Below are 23,760 nucleotides of genomic sequence, written 5' to 3'. Positions count from 1 at the left end.
AATTGTTGATGAAGGTAGTATGACTAAAATTATATTATTTGTTACTTTTCATAACTTTAGGGATTGGATAGCTGAAGTCCAAGATTTCCAGTGGTATTCATTCAAATAGCAAGAGAAACAATGTTATGAACTGCAATGTTTCTTTTATATTTTGTCCTACATTATGGTTACTGATAGTAGGCTTGTAGACCACTCCCACTAGTGATTTATTTCCTCTACTATTTCCACCAAAACAGATTCTGCATCCCGATCTCCTGAACCAAGGTCATCTCTAACTATTTCACAAATACCATTCTTGGTTAACAGTGCTACTCCTCCATATTTACCTAACTTTCTGGTTTTATTAAATGTTATAAACAGGGACTGATAGTAGATAAGTGAGAATACCACTAAGAGACCAAATCACAATGGCTGTTTACACCAAATATCCTCTCATTGTCCATCTATACAGCCTACAAACATAAGGTGGAGAAAGCCTTGCTTTAAATCAATGGAGTGATGAACAGCCAGAGTTAGAATATTTATGAAGCCAAAGACTTTTGTCTTGCACTCATCAGGAGTGAAATGCAAGAAAACTGACTTGAAATGAAGCAGCAACTTATGCAATGTGACGAGAGGGTGCTGATTGATTTGCATGGAGATGCAGCAGAAACTTAACTATCATCATTAACGGATTAAATTCAAACCAGCTGAAACAAATCTGAGTGATTGGGGTGTTGCCATAGGAAATACAGTAGGATTTGGATGTCTGCATTACATCTTTTTCACTGAACAATGGACTTGCAAAGACATATTCCTCTTGCCTACAATGGACAAGGTTTCACGTATGATTAAACGTCTCTAGCATGCACCAATGAATCACACTGCAAACTTGACTTAAAATTTTTAATTGGTTTTCAGTGTAATTTTTAGCACATCCAGGATTATTTATTGAACACTTTCCAATAACAAAATCCCATGTGATTTTGTACACTATATATATTCAGAGTTCAATATTCTGGGTGAGCACCGTATGCATGCTACTCACTGGGACATGTTGCTTGATACAGTCTTCCTGTCAAGGCTAAATAGTCAGACTTTTAATCAGTAAGGGCATCAAGAATTCTTCAGAAAAGGCAAGAAAGTGGAGTTGAGGATTATTAGATCTAATTGAACGGTGGAGCAGACTCAAAAGGCTGAATGACCGCTTACTGCTCCTACATCTTATAGCTTTTTGGATGGATGGTCTACATGTCTAGCACTATACCAGAATTGAAAATCAAGCACCACAACAATACATAGCATGATAGATAGAATGTCGTTTTGGAAACATCAAGTGTTTAGTGGAGAATACCATTTGTATGTTTACTCCAAAGCAGCAGTGTGAGATGGTTATCCTCACCTGTTGCTCAAATATTTCAGACGCCTCCCTCTTCCACAGGCAGGACACCTTTTAAGGCCAAAAAAGTCAGCCTTAGGCTATCCCATGAGTTTGTGTGATATACAGTTGAGTGCTAAATGGATTAAGTCTGATATTATCATGTAGGAAAATTTGGCAATCAATCTTACGTGAGGTGGTGATGTGATGGTTAGGTCCCTCATCATGAGGCAGCCAATTAGTCGTACTACATCAATTTGTAGGAATCCAGGTACATACACTGACTGGTGAATGTTTGCAATGAGCAATCAAACCAGCTCCCTTTCCTGACATGCTAGTTGAGAACCTGTCAATGAGTTCTCAACTAATACCTACCACACGCCTATGTTTGTATGTAGGGAAATGAGAATTATTGAATTGTTCTTTCAAACAGAAGACACAGGCATGGTAGGTAAATTGGCCTTCTGGAACCATGCTATTGTATGCTTTTATGATGAGATAATCATGGCAAGCACCTCTCTCAAAAGGCCACCACTAAGCTACTTGCCAATGAAATTAGCAACTGTAGCACAATTTTTAAAAAATCAAATATCCTTGTTTTAGATTGTTTCTAAACCAATTAATATATTCCTGACACAAGGCATTTTACAGCTGGAGGGGATGGTGAGTATTGGGTAAAAATGGAAAAATATTTCTTGCAATTACGTATACTTACAGTCTATTTCACAGCCATATAATTCCATGCGAAGAGTAGGTCTGACTTGGAAGGATACCGGATTTAATTTTAAATACCTTGCAATAATAGGAGGGTTGAACCTGTTAAACTTTACTTCTGCAGCATCAGAGTTTCCTTTAAACACCTTCAGATGTATAAACAGAAAAATAAAATTAAACAAGTTCTCATAGAGATCATGAACATGCCAATTAGGAAAGCTATTAAGGTTAAATGAGACAAAAAAAACAGCAGACGCTGGAGTTAAAAAATAGACAGGCAGAAGGCTGGAAGGACACAGCAAGCCAGGCAGCATCAGGAGGTGGCATGTTGAAGCAACCTATTTTGCATGTCCCACTTTCAAAAAGTATTTTTGCTTCAGTTCTGGTCATCCATCTCTACTCCTGTTCAGTGCTTCTTTGGACATTTCCCTAAATTGATCCCAAATTTCTCCAAATCCTCTGATAATTATCCAGTAGATGTTTAGTGAAATGAACAGGTTAGAACACCTTCGGAGTGAATCTCAGATGCCACCATCCGTAAACCTCATTGGATTCTCACTATTTTATTTTCTCCTTCACGGAAACAAGCCTGCATTGCATCTTGTCTCTGTAGAGGCCTCAATCCATGGGCAATACCAGTTGCCACTTTTGTCCCTGCAAATCTCCAGCATTGGCCATGCACTTCACAATTGACACTAAGTTTTAAGTTTTAGCAAACAGGCCAATTGGCTTAAATTGGCTTTCCATTCATCATTCTCATCTACCCACTTCTCTACAATTTAATCCTGCAATGTTAGCTATAAGTGTGAGCCCTTTCATTTTAGTCTGATGGGTAGTTGGTTCAAGTCTGACTGCAGTGACATGAACCCTAAATCCTGGCTAAATGCAGTATTGAAGGTATGCTTCTCTGTATGAGACACTGTCTGTTGAATGAGATCTAAAACCAAGTCTCGGTCTTTCTTCTCAAATGGACATGAAACATCCCTCAAATGGGGGAATTTTCTGGGAAGTCCTTGTGGGAAATGATATCAGCATGAACTGAGGATTAGAGCTTTCTTGAGTGGAGTGGAAGACAAATATGAATAAGACCTGAAGGGGTGATAAGAATGCTGATTCATGTGTACAGAAAAGCAAAGTGTCAAAATAAACAAGGTAGAAGAGTTACAATATGAAAAATACTTCCAAACATTGAGGGAGAAGAACGGATAAACAGCGTGTCCATGTTCCTGAGCACAATATAAGCAATTTTGCAACAATCTTTCTTAAAATGTTCCAACTCTTTTTAAAGATTTTCAAAAACAGAAAGGCAAAAAATATTTTTAGTGTTTTTCATAAATTCATGACATCCCATAGCATTTCACAGACAAAAGTAGTGAGTAGTTTTGACCTGTTGTTGAGAGTAATCACCAATTAATCTCCAAGGTTGTTCAAACAACAAAGAATTTTCTTTTTCCAACATAAAAACTTAATCTATTTCAATGATACCAGTTGAAGGATAAATGTTGGCTAGGACATGGTAGAAAAACATGCTATTCTGCAAAAGATATCATGGGATCATGATATATGCATCCATATGATAGGGTAGATAGGTGTATTTGAGATATCTTCAACAGTGCAAATTGATGTGTTAAAGTTTCTTAAGTAAGGCTTGAATCATAACATTTTAAATACAGACTAAAGGTATTTCTATTGAGCTAAGACTGAAGCTATCAACAACAATGTGCTATAATTTCTTGAAGAAATTATAGAATATCTCTGTAACTATAACAGCAATTGCCTGCTATATAAGAGGTGGAATGTTGAGTAAACATGCAGCTGAGGTTATATCAATGCACCTTTAGCTTGACCATGGCCCACATATTCTCAAGAGTGACCATCAAGATCAGATTGCGATTCCACTCCCATTTATTTCTGTTCGTACTCAACTCCAAGTTTCTAGCTGGAATTCAGATCCCAGCTGCTTCACAAATGTGGAATGTATAAAAAAAGTTCCTCCATAGTGAATGATAGTCTTGGAATGGGTTTTCAAACTACTGCCTTTTATAGCAGTTACTAGACCATATTCTATTATTTTAATGTCCACCAACACAACCAACCACATTGACATACAAGTGTGGGGATTAGGAGGTGATGATACCTGGTTGCAGAGTGTCAGCTAGGTATGAGTAGGGGTACAGTAGGTAGTGTTTCAGGATAGAAGGGTGCCAGTTCGATAGGGCTTCAAGTGCCAGGTAAGTGATGGAGTGTTAAGGATGGTTGAGATCAGGTTGTGGGACGGTACTTGTATTGGTTGCATGGAGGGGAGGAAGGTGTCCAGGCCAGATGGTTGTTGAGGGTTACAGTCATGTATGATCTGGTGGGGGTTCAGACTGGTGGGAGAGGTAGGGGGTAGAATTCCAGTGACTATTTGGCAATTGGACTATCTGGACATGGATGTTGTAGATTTATGCTTAAGTCTGTTGTCAACCTTTGATGGTTTTCGATGTTGATGTAACTTGTTCTACTATTCCTTGGATAAAAAAGTTTAGCCAGATTTCTGTTCTTATGGAAAAGTTTTAAACTTGTCTTCCCTCCCAAGCTGAACAATTTGTCTGGATTAGTTCTGTCAAATTTCTTCATAATCTTGAACACTGCACACTTCAGCCTCTTTTTCACCCCACATTGCAGTCGCCTATACTCTCATATAATTTGTCTTTAGGCAGATATGTTTTATATTTGATAATCAACCTTTTTATATTTGATGGTAATTACTGTCTGTTCTTTTTTTCTTAAATTTATCTTTTTACTTCTTTCTATTATTGCATGACTGAAGTGGATAACCTGAGGCCAAATAAGGCCATATCTTACTGTTGGCAAGTATTTGGATAAAAGATGGCTTACAAGGTAGAGGCAAGAAAGCATGCAGATATCAGGAAAAAAATACCCAAGTGCAAAATATTATTTCATAAGGAAAACAATGTCTATCTGAAATGTTTATCAGTAAATACGTTGACAGACAAAGTTTATATCTTATAGAAATTGATATCGCTAACAGCCCATCCCTCAGGAAACAGACAAAGCCGGTAGACAGCTTTTGGTATGATAACTTATTCAGACGTCATGATACACACTCACTTGTTTGTAGCTTCTGCTTTTTCCATTGTAATACTTCCAATTTTTCCCATCCGCACTGTATTCAATGAAAAATGCTTTAATGTAATTTTGCACAAACATTGCACTGGCTCCTTGGGTGGCAATCTCAGTGATCACCATTGGCCTTTCCAGATCAACCTGTGACATAATAATGGTTATAAATTAACTAAATAACATGAGAAAAATGACTATTTATCAGTAAATCTGAATCAGACCAGATTCATATGTCTTCCATTTTTGGTATTAGAACCTAGAATGAGAACAGTCATAGAAAAATTAACAGAATCTTCCACAATTTATTATTAATTGTCAATAAATCTGCTCCCTTGGTATTCAGAACTAAGAGTTCCACTCATTCATCTACAAGCAATTACTTATTTAGCTATATTGTGTATAGGAACTGTAAAAAGTGAAAATTTAAAATTAAACATCAAGGAGATAGAATTCATTTGATGAATTAGTGCATTGGATGCAGATCTATAATACACATATTGAGAATTCAGACAGACTGGTCAGTGTGTTCCACATACTTTCCCACGGACAGAAAACTATGCAGGTCAAAATGATCTTCACATCTCAAATTTTCACGATGTATGTTTACTCTTTGAAGTTGGGTCTCCAAAATATTAAATTTACACTCTTACATCTTAAAGTAGAATTTCACTTAAGAAGATTACATACTTTTAGTCAATCTGGATTTGGTGCATGCAAGATCCTTCTTTGGCAGTAGTTTTAAAAAGCACTAGATTATAAAACTGTTTGTGAAAACCCATCTAGTCCCTAATTATGGCAGTTGGATCTGATAGGGGTTGGTATTGACTGAGGTGCTAATATATTCTGCAGAATATGATATTTCCTGTGTTACTGGAGACCAATGGTTCCACTGTAAGATGGCCCACTTGCTGGAGCTTATGGTTTGACAGCTCAATACTAAAGAAAATGAAAAGGAGACTGAACAGTACTAATTTATAACTTGAGTAACAGTCACAGCTTGAATCTACAGGTTGGTATCTGCTGAGAGAGGTCACACTAAATGGTGCAGATGATTGTAAAAAAACATATTTTGGTTGTCTGCGTTTGTGCTTTGGGGCAGTATTTTAGTCATATTAATTTTTTTATTCATTCATGAGATGTGGGCATTGCTGGTTGACTAGAATGTAATGCCCAACCCTAATTGTTCAGAGTCAACCGCATTGCTATGAAGCTGGAATTACTTCTAGGTTGGACCAGGTAAGGATGACAGATTTCCTTCCCTAAAGAACATTAGTGAAGCTGATGGACTTTTCTGAATGATTGGGAATGGTTTCATGGTCTCCATGAGACAATTAATTCCAAATTTTTTTTTATTGAATTCAAATGCCACCATCCGCCATGGCAGGATTCAAACACAGGTCCCCAGAATATTACCTAGATCTCTGGATTAATGGTCCAGTAATGATACCACTAGGCCACCACTTCCCCTGCAGATTGATCTACAAAACGGCTATCATACCCTTTGAAGAAGCAAATGCCTGAAACCAAATTTTCTTTTCTATGTTTTTCAAAGTTATTTGTTTTGATAATCATTTATTTCCAAAAGTGTGATTATGACTAAACATTTGAACATGTCCCCCTATTATGGTTACTTAATGATTAGTTCCTTAAGAAATAATGAAATTGTCATTTGCAACAATTAAGACATACTTGAATCCAAAGCTTCTTGTGGGTGTGCATATGAGCACTCCAGGCATTGACTATGTCGCTGTTATGTAATCGTGCTAGATGTGGCATCCAGTTATCTAAGGAAGGAAGGAAAATAATACAACAAAACGTAAAGAAAAACTGCAAGTGCTGGTGAATTCAAGGTAACAGAACAAATAGCCATTTAGTCAGCATTTGTAAAGAGAAATATTTTGCTGTTTTGTGTCTGCAATATTCATCAGTATCAAGGGATCAAGAAAGCCCACTAAACTTTCCATCTGTTTAAATCAATAGAAGGGCAATCAGTTCCATTACAGGTATAAGCTCCTCTCTGCCCAGTTTTCCTGTTTCCTCCAAAACCTGAACCAGTAAATCTAGGAAGAGGAACAGCAGTGTTGATTATTAAGTCTGCTGTGTTGAGTCAGTGCTGCCTTGTTTGAGCAATTAATCTAAATCACAGTTAATTGCTTATAAAATTACGATTTTTAATAATATGACAATAAATGTCTCACTGTTGAGCCATTTTTATAGCTAAACTCTTGCACTATATATGTTAACAAATATAGTGTTTCATAAACTCAGAAAAGGCAAGCTACTTGTTAACTACGTGCAAAATAGGCCTTGTTGCTTTAGTCCAATTTCTCCCATTGAACTCATACCATGATGGTCTCTGGTGCTAACTGCACAAGTGCTACTTTCACAGATACTCCTAAATACATAATGGAACCCAAGGAAAAGTCATCTGGAAAACACACAAAGGAGTTTGAGTTTCATTGAGAATTGTTACCCTTTAATATCTTACACCAAGTTATATTTCTTTCTGGAATTTTCCTCCAGGCAGTTTTCATACAAAATGCAATTTCTTTTTATAAAATGCAAACCCATTAACACTTGCCTAAGCTGCTCAATATCAAAGCTCGTATTTTGTTATTTAATTATTTTTATTCGTTAGTAAGATGTGACTAGGGCATTTATTGCCCTTTCTAATTGTCCTGGAGAGGGAGGTGGTAAACTGCTATCTTGAACCACTGCAGTCTTTGAGATATGGAAACACTTAGGGAGTTCCAGGATTTTTACCCAGTGACTATGAAGGAACACTGATCGAGTTCCAAGTCAGGATGATGAGTGGCTTGGAGAGGACCTTGCATGTGGTGGTGTTTCCATGCCTTGCCCTTCTAAATGACAAAGGTCATGAGTTTGAAAGGAGGAACCTTGGTGAATTACTCCAGTGTATGTTGGAGGTTGTACATAACGCTTCTTGTGCAGTCATGGTGAGGAGTTTGTTGAATGTACTATGTGGAGTGCCAATCAGGCAGGCTGCTTTGTCCTGTAGGGTATCAGACTTCTTGGAAGATGTAGAAGCTTCACTCATCCAGGCAAGTAAGGAGTATTCCATCACATTCCTCACATGTGCCTTCTAGATGATGGACTGACTTTGGAAAGTCAAGAGATGAGTAAGTTACTATAGGATTCCTAGCCTATTCTGTAATCATACGGTCATTAAATGTCATTGAATGTGAAGTAATGATTAGATTCTCTCTTGCTAGAAATGGTCACTGCCTGGTATTTGTGTGGCATGAATGTTGCTTGCTACTTGTCAGCCCAAGGCTAGACACTGATGAAGAAGTTGAAGATGGTTGGGCCTCGGACCCTATATTGAGGAACTACTATAGAGATGTCCTGGGGCTAAGATGATTGACATCTAACAACCACAACAATCTTCTTTTGTGCTGAGTATGACTCCAATAAAAGAAGAATTTTCCACCAACTTTTCATTACTTCTAGCTTTGCTAGGGCTCCTTGTTGCCACAGTCAGTCAAATGCCACCTTGAAGTCAAGGGCAGTTACTCCCGCTACATCCCTAGAATTTAGCTGTCTTGTCCATATTTGGACCAATGCTGTAAAGAGATCAGGAATTGAGTGCCCCTGGTGGAACCCAAGTTGATTGTCAGTGAACAGGTTATTCCTCTGATTGCTACTGTCAATTGTCCCTTCCATCACTTTACTGATGATTAAGAGTAGACTAATATTGAAACAATTGGTTGAGATGGATTTTTTTTGTATACAGGACATATCTAGGCAATTTCCACATAGTCAAGTTGATGCCAGTGATGTGCAGAGCTATCTCACTTGCTCTAACTAGAATAACTCTAGTGAATCAATTTGAATTCATTAAAGAAAATAATAGCCTCCATTTTATGAATGTCAATTTATATTCACCAAAGGTTTACTAAAGAGTGTAATACCCCCTGGTTATTACACCAGTCAATAACTTCTGCATACGTGACACTTTAAAGGTTCCTGGCAAGATAATGGTGCAATTTCTAAGTTCAATTTAAATTGTGAACATGTTTACAACACGGCACTTAAAAAAAGGGGGAATTTTAAACCCCAAATAGTTGGTTTGGGGGCAAGTCAGACCACTTCCACATCTAATAGTCATCTGTGTATAAAAGATTACTTTTGGAGGGTTAGCCGTATCACATCTTATCCAGTGTTTATTTTCCATCATTAATTGTCTTCAAGGTGGAGAGCAATCTTCTTGACTGACTGGCTAGGCAATTTTAGAGCGCAACTCAGAGTCAACCATGATTTTAACAAGGACTTAAATGAACCATTTCTTCCACGGTTTTCCAGATATCAAGAAATTCAGTAATTGAAAACAATCAAGATTAGGAGGCATTGTATTGTATGTGAGTGTTTAAAGTTAGGATGATCTGATCTCAATAAAATCTCAGTCCTTGCAGTTTCTCAGTTCATTCTGACAACCATTTTTGAGTGTTTGTGTGATTTTGGAAATTTAGAGACCTTCAAGTGGACAATACTAGAATCAAGGCAATAAGGATATTTTTCTATAAAATAGCAATTCACAAACTTGCATCCAGGCAATCTTCGTCAGACTTTCCAAAGAATTGGAAAAATGAGAATGTGCCATGGCTATGGGTAAGCAAAAGAGTGACAAAGTTGTGCTCTGTCCTGCTCCCAACCCAATCCAATTCTCCCTCCCAAAACAAAACATCACCGCCCTCAACATGTTCCTGCTCACTCCCGGCTCCGCTTCTCTCACGGCTCCTCCAAAGCTTACAGCCTCAGCACCCATCTTTCTGATCTATGTAAAATAGCACTTGTAAAAAAAAAACACTCTTTACAAAAAGCAGTTTCATATTATAAACATTATATAGTAATATGGTTTAAATGGATGTCAGTGATTAGAACTCCATTAGAAAAGGGACCCTTCAATAACAAATATTTGAGAACCCCTGTAACAGAACACAGGACAAAGATGATAACTACCACTGAGATCAGCCACGTACATCTCATGGTGGAATCTGCAGATGCCAAGGTGGGGGGGAGGAGGTGGGGTGCAATAATGCTTTGAAAGACCATAGGATTCCAATAATTATATGGCTTATTAAGTAAGGCTGCAATGTATCAAACAAAAATCATTCTGTGGTTATCCAGTGTGAGACTTACCATTTCCCGTAACAGCCACACTTCTCACTTTTCTAAATGAGAATTAGTACAAGATCATGTTTGTTTTTATGCTGAGAAGCCACATTGTCTAGACTCTGATGTAAAATTGCCCAAAATGTTTTTGCTTATGATGAACATTGGAAAAATAAGGTTTTCCTATCAGTTTGAACTGGATCCAAGTCACACAGAGGGCTTGAATAACATTTTGCTAATCCACGGTATTAACGTGTGCTCCCATTTTCACATGTTTTAAAAGCAAGTTGGATTGTTGAAAGTAGCAGTGGCAAAATACTTACCCGCATAGTCTGATGCAGTGATCTGTGGATCAGTTATACTTCCAGATGCCATACCCAAGGGATAATCACAACCTATACAAGAAAGAAAAGAAATAAAGCATCGAGTATAATCTCATTTAACTTACTGAAACATTACTGTTTTGTCAATGTTATTGAAGTTGATTTAATCCATTGCTGTATTAGTCCAGACTGTGTAAAATCTAACGTAAGAACACAAGAAATAGGAACAAGAGCAAGTCATTCAGCTCATCACTTTTCAATAAGATCAAGACTTAACTTCTAACTTCCCTCTAGTTCTGCACACTATCCTCACATCACATGATACTCTTAGCACTCAAAAATCATTAAATTCATGTTTCAATAACTGAGTATCTGCAGCTTTCTGAGGAAAGAATCCCAAGATTCAGAAGGCTTTGTGTAAAGAAATTTCTCCTCATCTTAGTCATTTATGACCAATCCTTTATTCTGACACTGTGACCTCTAGTACTACATTTTACATGCATGGAACTACCTTCTCAGCAGCTAAATTATCAAATCTCTGAAAACTTTTACTTTTCAATGGAATCCCCTCTTATTTTTCAGTCTAATCTGTCTTTCCTCAAAGGGGAGTCCCCTCATCCCAGGAATCAGTCTGACATAACTTTGTTGAACTTCCACTAAGGAAGGTCTATCCTTGCTTAGGGCAGGGTACCAAAACAGTGTACAATACTCAAAACGTCTCACCAACGAAATGCACAAATGCTGCAAGACTTCCTTATTCTGCTACTTAACTCCTGCATGAAAGGTCAACATACCATTGACACAGATCATCACTTGTGCAGTGTACACGGGAGTGTGCATAGGGACACTGCAGAAACCATGATATAGCAGACTCTGAGCAAACAGCCCAGAAATTAATTTGGAGAGTTCCATTGCAGTTAAGTAAATAGTTACTCAGGATAAGTTAAGACTATTAAAAATTCTAATCTAACTATTAAACTGACCATCTCCCAAACCTACAACACACATCCAAAACTATGACTTTCCAAAACACCTTACAGCCCTGAATCTGACCCAACAAACTTCTCCTCACTTCAGGACCTGTTGCCCCTTCTCTGCTTGACACCTGAAATATCTCATTCCTTCCAGTACCTGACATCCTACCTCCCCGCTCAGGAGCTGACAAAGTCCTGACTCCACCAAGGACCCAAAGTCCCACCTCCCCAGCAGGACATTCCACTCTCCATCCAGAACCCAAAACAGCCAATCTCTCTCAGGACCTGGCACAGTTCCCTCTCTCTCACCTGTAATCAGAGAATTGCCACTCACCCCAGGACACAACAGCTACATCACTTCTGGGAGCTGACACAACATCCTACCTCGCTCACCTCAAGACCCAATAAAAACTCCTCTCCACCCAGGCCCCAACACATTCAGTTTCCATTCAACACCTGATAAAACACCCTTCTCCCCACCACCTCCCTCTGACCTGAAATCTCTCTGTACCCAGGGCCACAATCCTCACATATTTCATTCATTAGTTAAAATGTCAGCATGAACTGAAAAAAAGGATGTTCTAAAGATATCTGATAAATTATAAATTTGTTAAAATATGCATTAAACTGCATTATAACTCAAATTTTCAAAAATGTAATTATCCTGGCTAGGTAAGTAAAATATTGTTCTACTTTTAGAAGCTTGCTGCTCAAATCAGTGAAGGAGCAACAGATAATCATCTGTGAAATTGTTCCACTCCCAAATTCTTCATTCGCATTCTTCTCAGACAAAGGTTTATGCTGAGCAAAGTCACGCTTCAACTACACAAAGCCATGGTTAAGCAACACCTAGAGCAATGTGAGTAGGTCTGGGCACCATGCCCTAGGAAGGATTTTGGCTTTGGAGGAAGTGCAGTTCCTATACCAGAATGATAGTGGATGGCAAGAGAGACTATACAAATTGGGATTGTGTTCCTTAGAATATATAAAGGTAAGGGATGATTTAATCAAAGTTTTCAAGATATTAGGGATAACAGATAGAGTAGACAGATACTTTTTCTGCTGTTGGGCTGTCGAGAACTTGAGACCATATTTGAAAAATTAGGAGTGAGATTAGGAAACACATGTACACACAAACAGCAGGCCTTTTGAACTTTCTTCTGAGCTGATTGACCAATGTTAGTTTTTCAATCTGAAATTGATAAGACTTTTGTTAACCAAGAGTATTAAAAGATAATGGGGCAAAGGATGGTAAATAGAGTCAGGGTTATACAGTACAGAAATAGACCCTTCAGTACAACTCACCATGCCGACCAGCTATCCTGAATTAATCTAATCCTATTTCCCAGCATTTGGCCCATACCGCCCTAAACCCTTTCTATTGTACCAGCCTCTACCATTTCCTTTGGCAATTCATTCCAGATATGTATCACCCTCTGCATGAAAATGTTGCTCCTCAGGTGTCTTTTAAATCTTTCCCCTCTCAACTTAAACCTATGCCCTCTAGTTTTGGACTCCCCTACCCTGGGGAAAAGACCTTGGCTATTCACCCTATCCATGCCCTTTTTAATTTTATAAACATCTATAAGATCACCCCTCAGCCTCCAACTCTCTAGGAGAAAAAAAAACCAGCCTATTCAACCTCTCCCTACAGCCCAAACCCTCCAATTTCGGCAACATTCTTGTAAATCATTTCTGAACACTTTCACATTAACATCTTTCTGTGAGCAGGGAGACCAGAGTCAAATGCACTATTTTAAAAATGGTCTAACCAATGTCCTGTACAGCTGCAGAATGACTCCCAACTCCTATATTCAATGCACTCACCAATAGAGGCAAGCATACCAAACCCCTTCTTCACCATCCTGTCTACCGGAGACTCCACCTTCAAGGAATTATGTACCTGTGTCCCTAGATCTCTTTGTTCAGCAATACTCCCCAGGATGTTACCTTTAAGTGTGATGTGGAGGAGCCAGTATGGGACTGGGGTGGACAAAATTAATAATCACACAACACCAGATTATAGTCTAACAGGTTTATTTGGAAGAACTAGTTTTCGGAACACTGCCCCATCATCAGGTAACTGTGGAGCAGGACCATAAGACACAGAATTAATAGGAAAAGATTACAGTGTCATGCAGTGAAATGATATACTGAACAAACCTAGATTGCTGTTAAATCTTTCATCCTTGAGAAGGAACTTCTTTTAAGTCACATTCTCAAAATAACTTAAGGTTTTATAACAAAAAAGGTGACATCTCAGCTCAGACAATGCTTTAAAGGTGTATGGATAGAGTTTGTCTGTATCCCAATCTGAGTCAGACTGGTTCTATTTCCAAAGTAGGAATTAAATATTACACGGATTGACTGCCTGCAGATTGTACGCTTTTTGAGCAAAATAGGATGTATCTGCAAATAGAATTCTGCAAATGCAAAATTGTGTGTGTGTGTGCGCGCGCGCGCACACCCATAAGAGAGAGAGGAAGGAAGAGAGAGAGTATAGTGTAATGGGGTCACCTGTAGTGTGACATGAACCCAAGATCCCAGTTGAACTTGGCTATCAGCCTTTGCTCAGCTGGTCTGCGTTGTTGCAAAACTGTTTGAACTAAATAGGTTCTAATCAATATTAGGGGAGTTAAAGTCACCCATGATAACAACCCTGTTACCTCTACACATTTCCACACACCTTCAATGCATTATCTGAGATGACATGGCACCCTTTGTTAATGTTCACTTGAGAAAATAACTTTAAAAAAAGTTCTGGAATTTACATATGAAAGAACTGAAACCAACATGGTCATTCTAAAAGACGAGCGACTTAACAAACAATCCAGGTGTTTTTCACTTTATCTTTTCAGTTGCATGACGCTGTAAAGTTTTGGTATAAATTCTGTGTTTTACGATCTTATACTCCACAACTACCTGATGAAGGAGCAGTGTTCCGAAAGCTAGTGCTTCCAAATAAATCTGTTGGACTGTAACCTGGTGTTGTATGATTTTTAACTTTGTCCACCCCAGTCCACACTGGCATCTCCAAATCAAGGTTTGAGGTGTTTGAGAGGGCAGGCATGATTAAATTATAAAAGCTTCAGGGAAGTGACAATGAAACATGCATGAAACAAAAAGTGAGTTTGGGGATGTAAACAGTGACAGGTGAGAAGGAAAGCATACAAAATCTGACAAAGAAACGGTTCTTGTGATCTGGAAATATGACACAAAAAGAGAGTAGACCCCAGTTCAATGAAAAAATAATACACCAAGTGCAATTTATTTTTGGAAATTATGATTTAAGCATTAAGTCCATAAGATCACCGTAAATAGCGATTGCTAAATATTGATACAATCGTAGGTGATAATCATTTTAACACCACTATTTTTTTGCAGTCCAGAATTAACTAATCAATGGAACAGAGTAACAATCAGTTACTGACAAGTGATTGAGGTTTGGAATGCACCACCTGGAAGTGTGCTGGAGGCAGAGTCATTTGAGGTATTGTTTTTGTTTAAGTAATGTGCCAGGATACAGGGTAACGTGGGAAAATGGCACCAAGGAGAGGCAGACTGACATGATAGGTCAAGTGACCGCCATCTGCACTGCCACAGCATTTATATAAATGATTTGGACGTGAGCATAAGAGGTATAGTTAGTAAGTTTGCAGATGACACCAAAATTGGAGGTGTAGTGAACAGTGAAGAAGGTTACCTCAGATTACAACGGGATCTTTATCAGATGGGCCACTGGGCTGAGAAATGGCATTTGGAGTTTAATTTAGATAAATGTGCTGCATTTTGGGAAAGCAAATCTTAGCAGGACTTATACTCTTAATGGATTAGAGTGGTGTTGAAAAAGCACAGCAGTTCAGGCAGCATCCGAGGAGCAGGGAAATCGACGTTTCAGGCAAAAGCCCTTCATCATGAAAGAGGCAGAGTGCCTGAAGCGTGGAGAGATAAAGGAGAGGAGGGTAGGGGTGGAGAGAAAGTAGCATAGAGTACAATAGGTGAGTGGGGGTGGGGATGAAAGTCATAGATCAGGGAGGAGAGTGGGGGAAGGTGGTAAAGAGTACAATGGATGAATGGGGGTGGATGAAGGTGATAGGTCAGAGAGGAGGGTGGAGTGAATAGGTGGAAAGGAAGATAGGCAGGTAGAACAAGTCATGGGGACAGTGCTGAGCTGGAAGTTTGGAACTGGGGTGAGGTGGGTGAAGGGGAAATGAGGAAACTGGTGAAGTCCACATTGATGCCCTGGGGTTGAAGTATTCTGAGGCAGAAGATGAGGCGTTCTTCCTCCAGGCGCGAGTGGTGAGGGAGCGGCTGTGAAGGAGACCAAGGACCTCCATGTCCTCAGCTGAGTGGGAGGGGGTGTTGAAATGTTGGGCCACAGGGCGGTGTGGTTGATTGATGCGGGTATCCCAGAGATGTTCCCTAAAGCGCTCTGCTAGGAGGCGTCCAGTCTCCCCAATGTCGAGGAGACCGCATCTGGATCAACAAATACAATAAATTATATTGGTGGATGTACAGGTAAAACTTTGATGGATGTGCAAGGTTCCTTTGGGGCCTTAGGATGGAGGTGAGGGAGGAGGTGTGAGCGCAGGTTTTACAATTCCTGTGGTGGCAGGGGAGGGTGTCGGGATGGGAGGGTGGGTTGTAGGGGGGCGTAGACCTGACCAGGTAGTCACGGAGGGAACGGTCTTTGCGGAAAGCGGAAAGGGGTGGGGAGGGAAATATATCCCTGGTGGTGGGGTCCATTTGGAGGTGGCGGAAATGTCGTCGGATGATTTGGTTTATGTGAAGGTTGGTAGGGTGGAAGGTGAGCACCGGGGGTTCTGTCCTTGTTACAGTTGGAGGGGTGGGGTTTGAGGGCAGAGGGGCGGGATGTGGACGAGATACGTTGGAGGGCATCTTTAACCAAGTGAGAAGGGAAATTGTGGTCTCTAAAGAAGGAGGCCATCTGTTGTGCTCTGTGGTGGAATTGATCCTCTAATGGTAAGGTCCTAGGAAGTGTTGCTGAACAAAGAGACCTTGGAGTGCAGGTTCATAGCTCCTTGAAAGTGGAGTTGCAGGTAGATAGGATAGTGAAGAAAGCGTTTGGTATGCTTTGCTTTATTGGTCAGTTTTGAAAACAGGAGTTGGGAAGTCATTTGGCACCTGTACAAGACATTTGTTTGGCTACGTTTGGAATATTGCATGCAATTCTGGTCTACTTCTGAGCGGGAAGATGTTGTTAAACTTGAAAGGGTTCAGAAAAGATTTACAAGGATATTGCCAGGGTTGGAGGATTTGAGCTATAGGGAGAGGCTGAACAGGCTGGGGCTGTTTTCCCTGGAGCGTCGGAGGCTGAGGGGTGACCTTATAGAGGTTAATAAATCATGAGGGGCATAGATAGGATAAATAGACAAGATCTTTTCCCTGGGATGGGGGAGTCCAGAACTAAAGGGCATAGGTTTAGGGTGAGAGGGGAAAGATAAGAAAAGAGACCTAAAGGGCAACTTTTTCACACAGATGATGGTACGTGTATGGGATGAGCTGCCAGAGGATGTGGTGGAGGCTGGTACAATTGCAACATTTAAGAGGCATTTGGATGGGTATATGAACAGGAAGGGTTTGGAGGGATATGGGACTGGTGCTGGCAGGTGGGACTAGATTGGGTTGGGATATCTGGTCAGCATGGACAAGTTGGACCGAAGAGTCTGTTTCCATGCAGTACATCTCTATGACTCTATGGCAGTTACACATGGGAATGCCACCAGCTGCAAGTCTCCTCCTGATTTGGAACTCTATCACTGTTCCTTCACTGCCGCTGTGTCAAAATTCTGAAGTTCCCTCACTAATGGCATTGTATATCTACCTACAGCCCCTGGACTGCAGCAGCTTAAGGAAGTAACTCACCAACACCTTCTCAAGGACAACTAGGGACAGGCAATAAACGTTAGCCAGCCATGTGTCGGCCATGTCCTAATAGCGTATATAAAAACAAAAACCTCAAAAACCTCATTTCAGTCTTAAATTGGTACCCCCCTCCCCCCTTTATTCTGAGATTATGCTCTCGCATCCTCAACTCTCCTATGAGGGAAAACATCCTGTCAGCACTGACCCAGAAGAATCCTGTTTTTTTTGAATGAGATTACTTCTCATTCTTCTAAACTCCAGTGAATAGAGTCCCAATCTATTTAGTCTTAGCTTATAAGATACTACGTCCATATCAGGAATCATCGTATTGAATCTTCTCTGAACTGCCTCTAATAAAGTAATATCTTTCCTAAAATAAGGGGACCAAAACTGCTGACAATACTCCAGGTGTGGCCTCACCAGCACTTTGTACAGTTGCAGTAAGACTGAATGCAAACACTACATTCAATTCCTTCCTCCAAGTCATCATTTCACAGATTCATTGTAACATTGAACATAGGTGCAGGAGGGGGTCATTTGTTTATGAGGAGCCATGATTATAGCTGATCATCGAACTCAATACCCTAATTCCGCCCTCTCCCTATATCCTTTAATTCCTTCAGCTGCAAGAACTACATTTATCTCCTCCTTGAAAACATGTGTATTTTGGCCTCAACCACTCTCTGTGGTAGTAAATTCCACAGGCTTATCACTCTCTGGGTGAGGAAATTTCTCCTCTGCTCATTCTTAAAAGGTTTATTCCTTATCCTTAAACCATGAACCCTGGTTCTGGACTCCCCACATCAGGAACACCTTTCCTGCAACTAACCGGTTAGAATTTTATAGGTTTATATGAGAGACCCCTTATTCTTCCAAATTCCAGTGAATAAATCCTAAGCAATTCAATTTATCCTCATGTGTCAATCCTGTTATCCCAGGAAGCAACTTGATAAAGCTTTGTGGCACTCCTTTATTATAGGATATCCTTTCTCAGATAAGGAGACCAAAACTGCCCATAATATTCCAGGCGTGACTTCACCAAAGACCTGTATAATTGCAGTAAGACATCCTTATTCCTGTATGTAAATGTTTTTGCTCTGATGAGGTTCCTTATGGTAGACTGGTTAGATCATTTAGAATACAGGGAAAACTAGCCATTTTGATACATTTTGGCTTGAAGGTGGAAGACAGGTTGATGGTGGAGGGTTGCCTTTCAGACTGGAGACCTGTGACCAGTGGAGTGCCATAAGGATCAGAGCTGGATGTATAGCCTTTTGTAATTTGTATAAATGAGTTGGATGCGAACATAGGAGGTAAGGTTTGTAAGTTTGCAGATGACACCAGAATTGGAGGTGTAGTGGACAGTGAAGAAGGTTACCTCAGATTACAACAGGATCTTGATTAGATAGGTCAATGGGCCGAGGAGTGGCAGATACGGATAATTTAGATAAACGTGAGGTATTGCATTTTAGAAAGGCAAATCAGGGCAGGACTTATATGCTTAGAGTCATAGAGACATACAGCATGGAAACAGAGCCTTCAGTCTAACTTGTCCATGCCAACCAGATATCCCAACCCAATCTAGTCTCATTTGCCAGCACTTGGCCCATATCCCTCTAAACCCTTCCCATTCATGTACCCAACCAGATACCTTTTAAATGTTGCAATTGTACCAGCCTCCACCACTTGTCTGGCAGCTTATTCCATACACACACCACCCTGTGTGAAAAAGTTAGCCCTTAGATCCCTTTTATATCTTCCCCCTCTCACCCTAAAACTATGCTGTCTAGTTCTGGACAGCCCCACCCCAGGGAAAAGACCTTGTCTACTTATCTTACCCATGATTTTATAAACCTCTATAAGGTCACCCCTCAATCATCGACACTCCAGGCAAAACAGCCCCAGCCTATTCTGCCTCTCCCTATAGCTCAGATCCTCCAACCCTGGCAACATCCTTGGAAATCTTTTCTGAACCTTTTCAAGTTTCACAACATCCTTCCAATAGAAAGGAGACCAAAATTGCATGCAATATTCCAACAGTGGCCTAGCCAATGTCCTGTACAGCCACAACATGACCACCCAAGTTCTATACTCAATGCTCTGACCAATAAAGGAAAGCATACCAAATGCCTTCTTCACTATCCATCTACCTGCAACTCTATTTTCAAGGAGCTATGAATCTGCACTCCAAGATCTCTTTGTTTAGCAACACTCCCTTGGACCTTAACATGAAATGTATAAGTCCTGTTAAGATTTGCTTTCCCAAAATGCAGCACCTCACAGTTTTCTAAATTAAACTCTATTGGCCACTCCTCAGCCCATTGGCTCATCTGATCAGGATCCCGATGTAATCTGAGGTAACCTTCACTGTCCACTACACCTCCAATTCTGGTGTCATCTGCAAACTTACTAACTATACCTCTTATACTCACATCCAAATCATTTATATAAATGATGAAAAGCAGTGGACCCAGCAACGATCCTTGTAGCACTCCACTGGTCACAGGCCTCCAGTCTGAAAAAACAACCCTCCACCACCACTTTCTGTTTTCAACCATTGAGCCAGTTCTGTATCCAAATGTTTAGTTCTTCCTATATTTCATGTGATCTAACCTTGCTAACCACTCTCTTTAATGGTAAAGTCCTGGGAAATGTGGTTGAACAAAGAGACCTTGAAATGCAGATTCATAGTTCCTTGAAAGTGGTATTACAGGTAGAGAAGATAATGAAGGAGGCATTTGGTATGCTTGTGTTTATTGGTCACTGCATTGAACATAAACTCGGGATATTATGTTGTGACTGTACAGGTCATTGATTAGGCCACTTTTTTGAATATTGCGTGCAATTCTAATCTCCCTCCTAAAGGAAGGAAAGGGTTATGAAACGTGAAAGGGTTCAGAAAAGATTTACAAGGATTGGAGGGTTTGAGCTTTGGAAGAAGCTGAATGGACTTGGATTATTTTCCCTGGAACATCAGAAGCTGACAGGGGCGGGGGGAGGGTGGCGTTGCAGAACATAGAACATTATAGTGCAGTGCAGGCCCTTCAGCCTTGATGTTATGCTGATCTGTGGAACCAATTTGAAGCCCATCTATCCTACACTATTCCATTTTCATCCATATGTTTATTCACTGAACATTTAAATGCCCTTAAATTTGGCGACTCTACTACTGTTGTAGACAGAGTGTTCCATGCCCCTACAACTCTCTGAGTAAAGAAACTACCTCTGAAATCTGTCCTATATCTATCAGTCCTCAATTTAAAACTATGTCCCCTTGTGCTAGCCATCACCATCTGAGGAAAAAAGCTCTCACTGTCCACTCTACCTCACCCTCTGATTATCCTTTACATCTGAATTAAGTCATCTCTCAACCTTCTTCTCTCTAATGAAACAGCCTCAATTCCCTCAGCCTTTCCTCTTAAGACCTTCCCTCCATACTAGGCAACATCTTAATAAATCACCTCTGAACACCCTTCCTATAATGCGGTGACTAGAACTGTATGCAATATTCCAAGTGCGGCTGCACCAGAGTTTTGTGCAGCTGCAACATGACCTCATGGCTCCAAAACTCAATCCCTCCACCAATAAAAGCTAACACACCGTATGCCTTCTCACCAATCTTATTAACCTAGGTGGCAACTTTCAGAGATCCATGTACATGGACACTGAGGCCTCTCTGCTCATCCACAATGTCAACAATTTTACCATTAGCCCAGTTCTGTCTATTCCTGTTGCTCCTTCGAAAGTGAATCACCTCACACTTTTCCATATTTGCCACCTCTCAGCCCAGCTCTGTGTCCCTATGTCCCTTTGTAAACTGCAACATCCTTTGGCACTGACCACAACTCCACCGACTTACTGTCATTTGTGAATTTACTAACCCATCCTTCCACACCCTCTTACAGGTCATTATAAAAATTACAAACAGCAGTGGATCCAAAACAGATCCTTGCGGTACACCATTAGTAACTGAACTCCAGGATAAACATTTCCCATCAAACACCACGCTGTCTTATTTCAGCTAGCCAATTTCTGATTCCAACCGTTAAATCACCCTCAATCCCATGCTTCTGTATTTTGTACAGTAGCCTACCATGGGAAATCTTATTAAATGCCTTACTGAAATCCATATACACCATATCAACCACTTTACCCTCGTCTACCTGTTTGGTCACCTTTACAAAGAACTCAATAAGGTGTGTGTTACCCTTCACAAAACCATGTAGACTATTCCTAATGAACTTATTCACTTCTAGATGATTATAAATCTATCTCTTTTAACATTTTCAAACACTTTACCCACAGCTGAAGTAAGGCTCACTGGTCTATAATTACCAGGGTCGTCATCCAGCCCAGGAGACTTATCTATTTTCACACTTCCCTGAATTGCTAACACCTCTTCGTGAACCTCAATCCCATCTAGTTTAGTAGCTTGTACCTTAGTATTCTCCTCGACAACATTGTCTTTTTCCAGCTTGAATACTTGAGGAAAAATATTCATGAGTGCTTCTCCTACCTCCTCTGACTCCATGCACAACTTCCCATTACTATCCTTGATTGGTCCCAATCTTACTTTGGTCATTCTTTTATAGAATGCTTTAGGGTTTCCTTGATCTTATCTGCTGACAACTTCTCATGTCCCCTCTTGGCTCTTCTTATAATTCTCTTCTTAGGTCTTTCCTGGCTAGCTTGTAAGTCTCAACTGCCCTAACTGAGCCTTCAGATCTTATCCTAAAATAAGCCTTCTTCCTCTTGACAAAACATTCAACTTCCTTATAAACCATGGCTCCCTCGCTCGACCACTTCCTCCCTGCCTGTCAGGTACATACTTATCAAGGACACACAGTTCCTATTCCGTGAATAAGCTCCACATTTCAATTGTGCCCTTCCCCTGCAGTTTCCTTCCCCATCCTATGCATCCTAAATTTTGCCTAATTGTATCAAAATTGCCTTTCTCCCAGTTATAATTCTTGCCCTGTGGTATGTACCTAACCCTTTCCATCGCTAAAGTAAACATAACTGAATTGTGGTCACTATCACCAAAGTGCTCACCTACCTCCAAATCTAACACCTGTCCGGGTTCATTATCCAGTACCAAAACCAATGTGGCCTCTCCCCCTATTGGCCTTATAGAAGTTTGTAAAATCATGAGGGGCATGGATAGGGCGAATAGCTAAGATTTTTCATTGGGGCGCGGGAACCCAAAACTAGAGGCCATTGATTTAAGGTGAGAGGAGAAAGATTTAACTGGGACCTAAGGGGCAACTTTTCACGCAGAGGGTGGTGTGTGTTTGCAATGAGCTGCCAGAGGAAAGGATAGAGGGTGCTACAATGACAACATTTAAAAATCATCTGGATCTGTAAATGAACTGGAAAGGTTTAGATGGATATGGGCCAAGTACTGGCAAATGGGACTAGATTTAGGATATCTGCTTGGCCTGAGAGGTTAGACTGAAGGGTCTGTTTCGTGCTGTACAACTCTGGTTCAGTTTGCCTTCTTTACGGCCTGCTGCATTTGCCCAATTACAGGTAGTTCTCCTATAAATGCCATAGTTGCATTCCAGCGAAACCTCGCTTCATAGAAAATCGCTTACTATAAATAATGGGGCCTTTGGGAAGAGTGGGGTTAGGGGCAGACTAGCAAAAAGTATCACTCGCAATCGCTGAAAAATCACCGAACAGTCCGACACAAAGTGTAGCACAGCCAAAGTAAAGGTACAAATCAAATTTATCAATGAAACAAAAGTAAGTTTAACACAGTACAATTGAAAAATATTGTTAATGCAGGGTCAGAAGGTCATCATGGTGCTGAAGGTAAACTCCCTCATTCGCTCATTCCTGTTAAGTGAGCTGTGTCACATATTCTCTCCTTATGCTCAAAACACTTTATAATATCAAACTTCTCTTCTGGTGTTATAGCCTTTCTTTTGTGTTCACCACCTGCAATTTTATCACCAGGGCACTTATGACCCTCCATTTTTTCAAAAAAGGGATAATCTAGGACTAGTGTGTCTTTCCCAGGAAGCTGCTCAATGTACCTCTCTTCAGAGAGCTGCTCTCTGTACTGTAGCTCTCACAGAAAGTTGCTCTGTTGGCACTGACATTGACACATGCACAGATCAGCATGAAGACTAGCGCTGACATTGGTGCTTGCACAAAACAAAACATGTGAAACGATCACCACTGGAATCACGCTATTGTGAGCAGAGGTAAACATTCTCAAAACTCCCATTCCTCAAATTCCTCA

General features: G+C 40.3%; 1 protein-coding gene across 1 annotated transcript in view; it reads right to left on the bottom strand.

The window, feature by feature from the left end:
* Positions 1–23,760, bottom strand: part of f5 (coagulation factor V) — a 98,084-nt gene that overhangs the window by 5,703 nt on the left and 68,621 nt on the right. The window contains exons 19-22 of the mRNA XM_060832787.1: positions 10,654–10,725; positions 6,887–6,981; positions 5,186–5,341; positions 2,073–2,217 (exon numbers count right to left, since the gene is read on the bottom strand). Of these exons, the coding sequence (XP_060688770.1) occupies positions 2,073–2,217; positions 5,186–5,341; positions 6,887–6,981; positions 10,654–10,725 (468 nt within the window). The remainder of the gene's footprint in view (positions 1–2,072; positions 2,218–5,185; positions 5,342–6,886; positions 6,982–10,653; positions 10,726–23,760) is intronic.

The sequence above is a fragment of the Hemiscyllium ocellatum genome, chromosome 12 (assembly GCF_020745735.1).
Source record: "Hemiscyllium ocellatum isolate sHemOce1 chromosome 12, sHemOce1.pat.X.cur, whole genome shotgun sequence".
Lineage (NCBI taxonomy): Eukaryota > Metazoa > Chordata > Chondrichthyes > Orectolobiformes > Hemiscylliidae > Hemiscyllium > Hemiscyllium ocellatum.
This window is presented reverse-complemented; position numbering and strand designations above follow the sequence as displayed.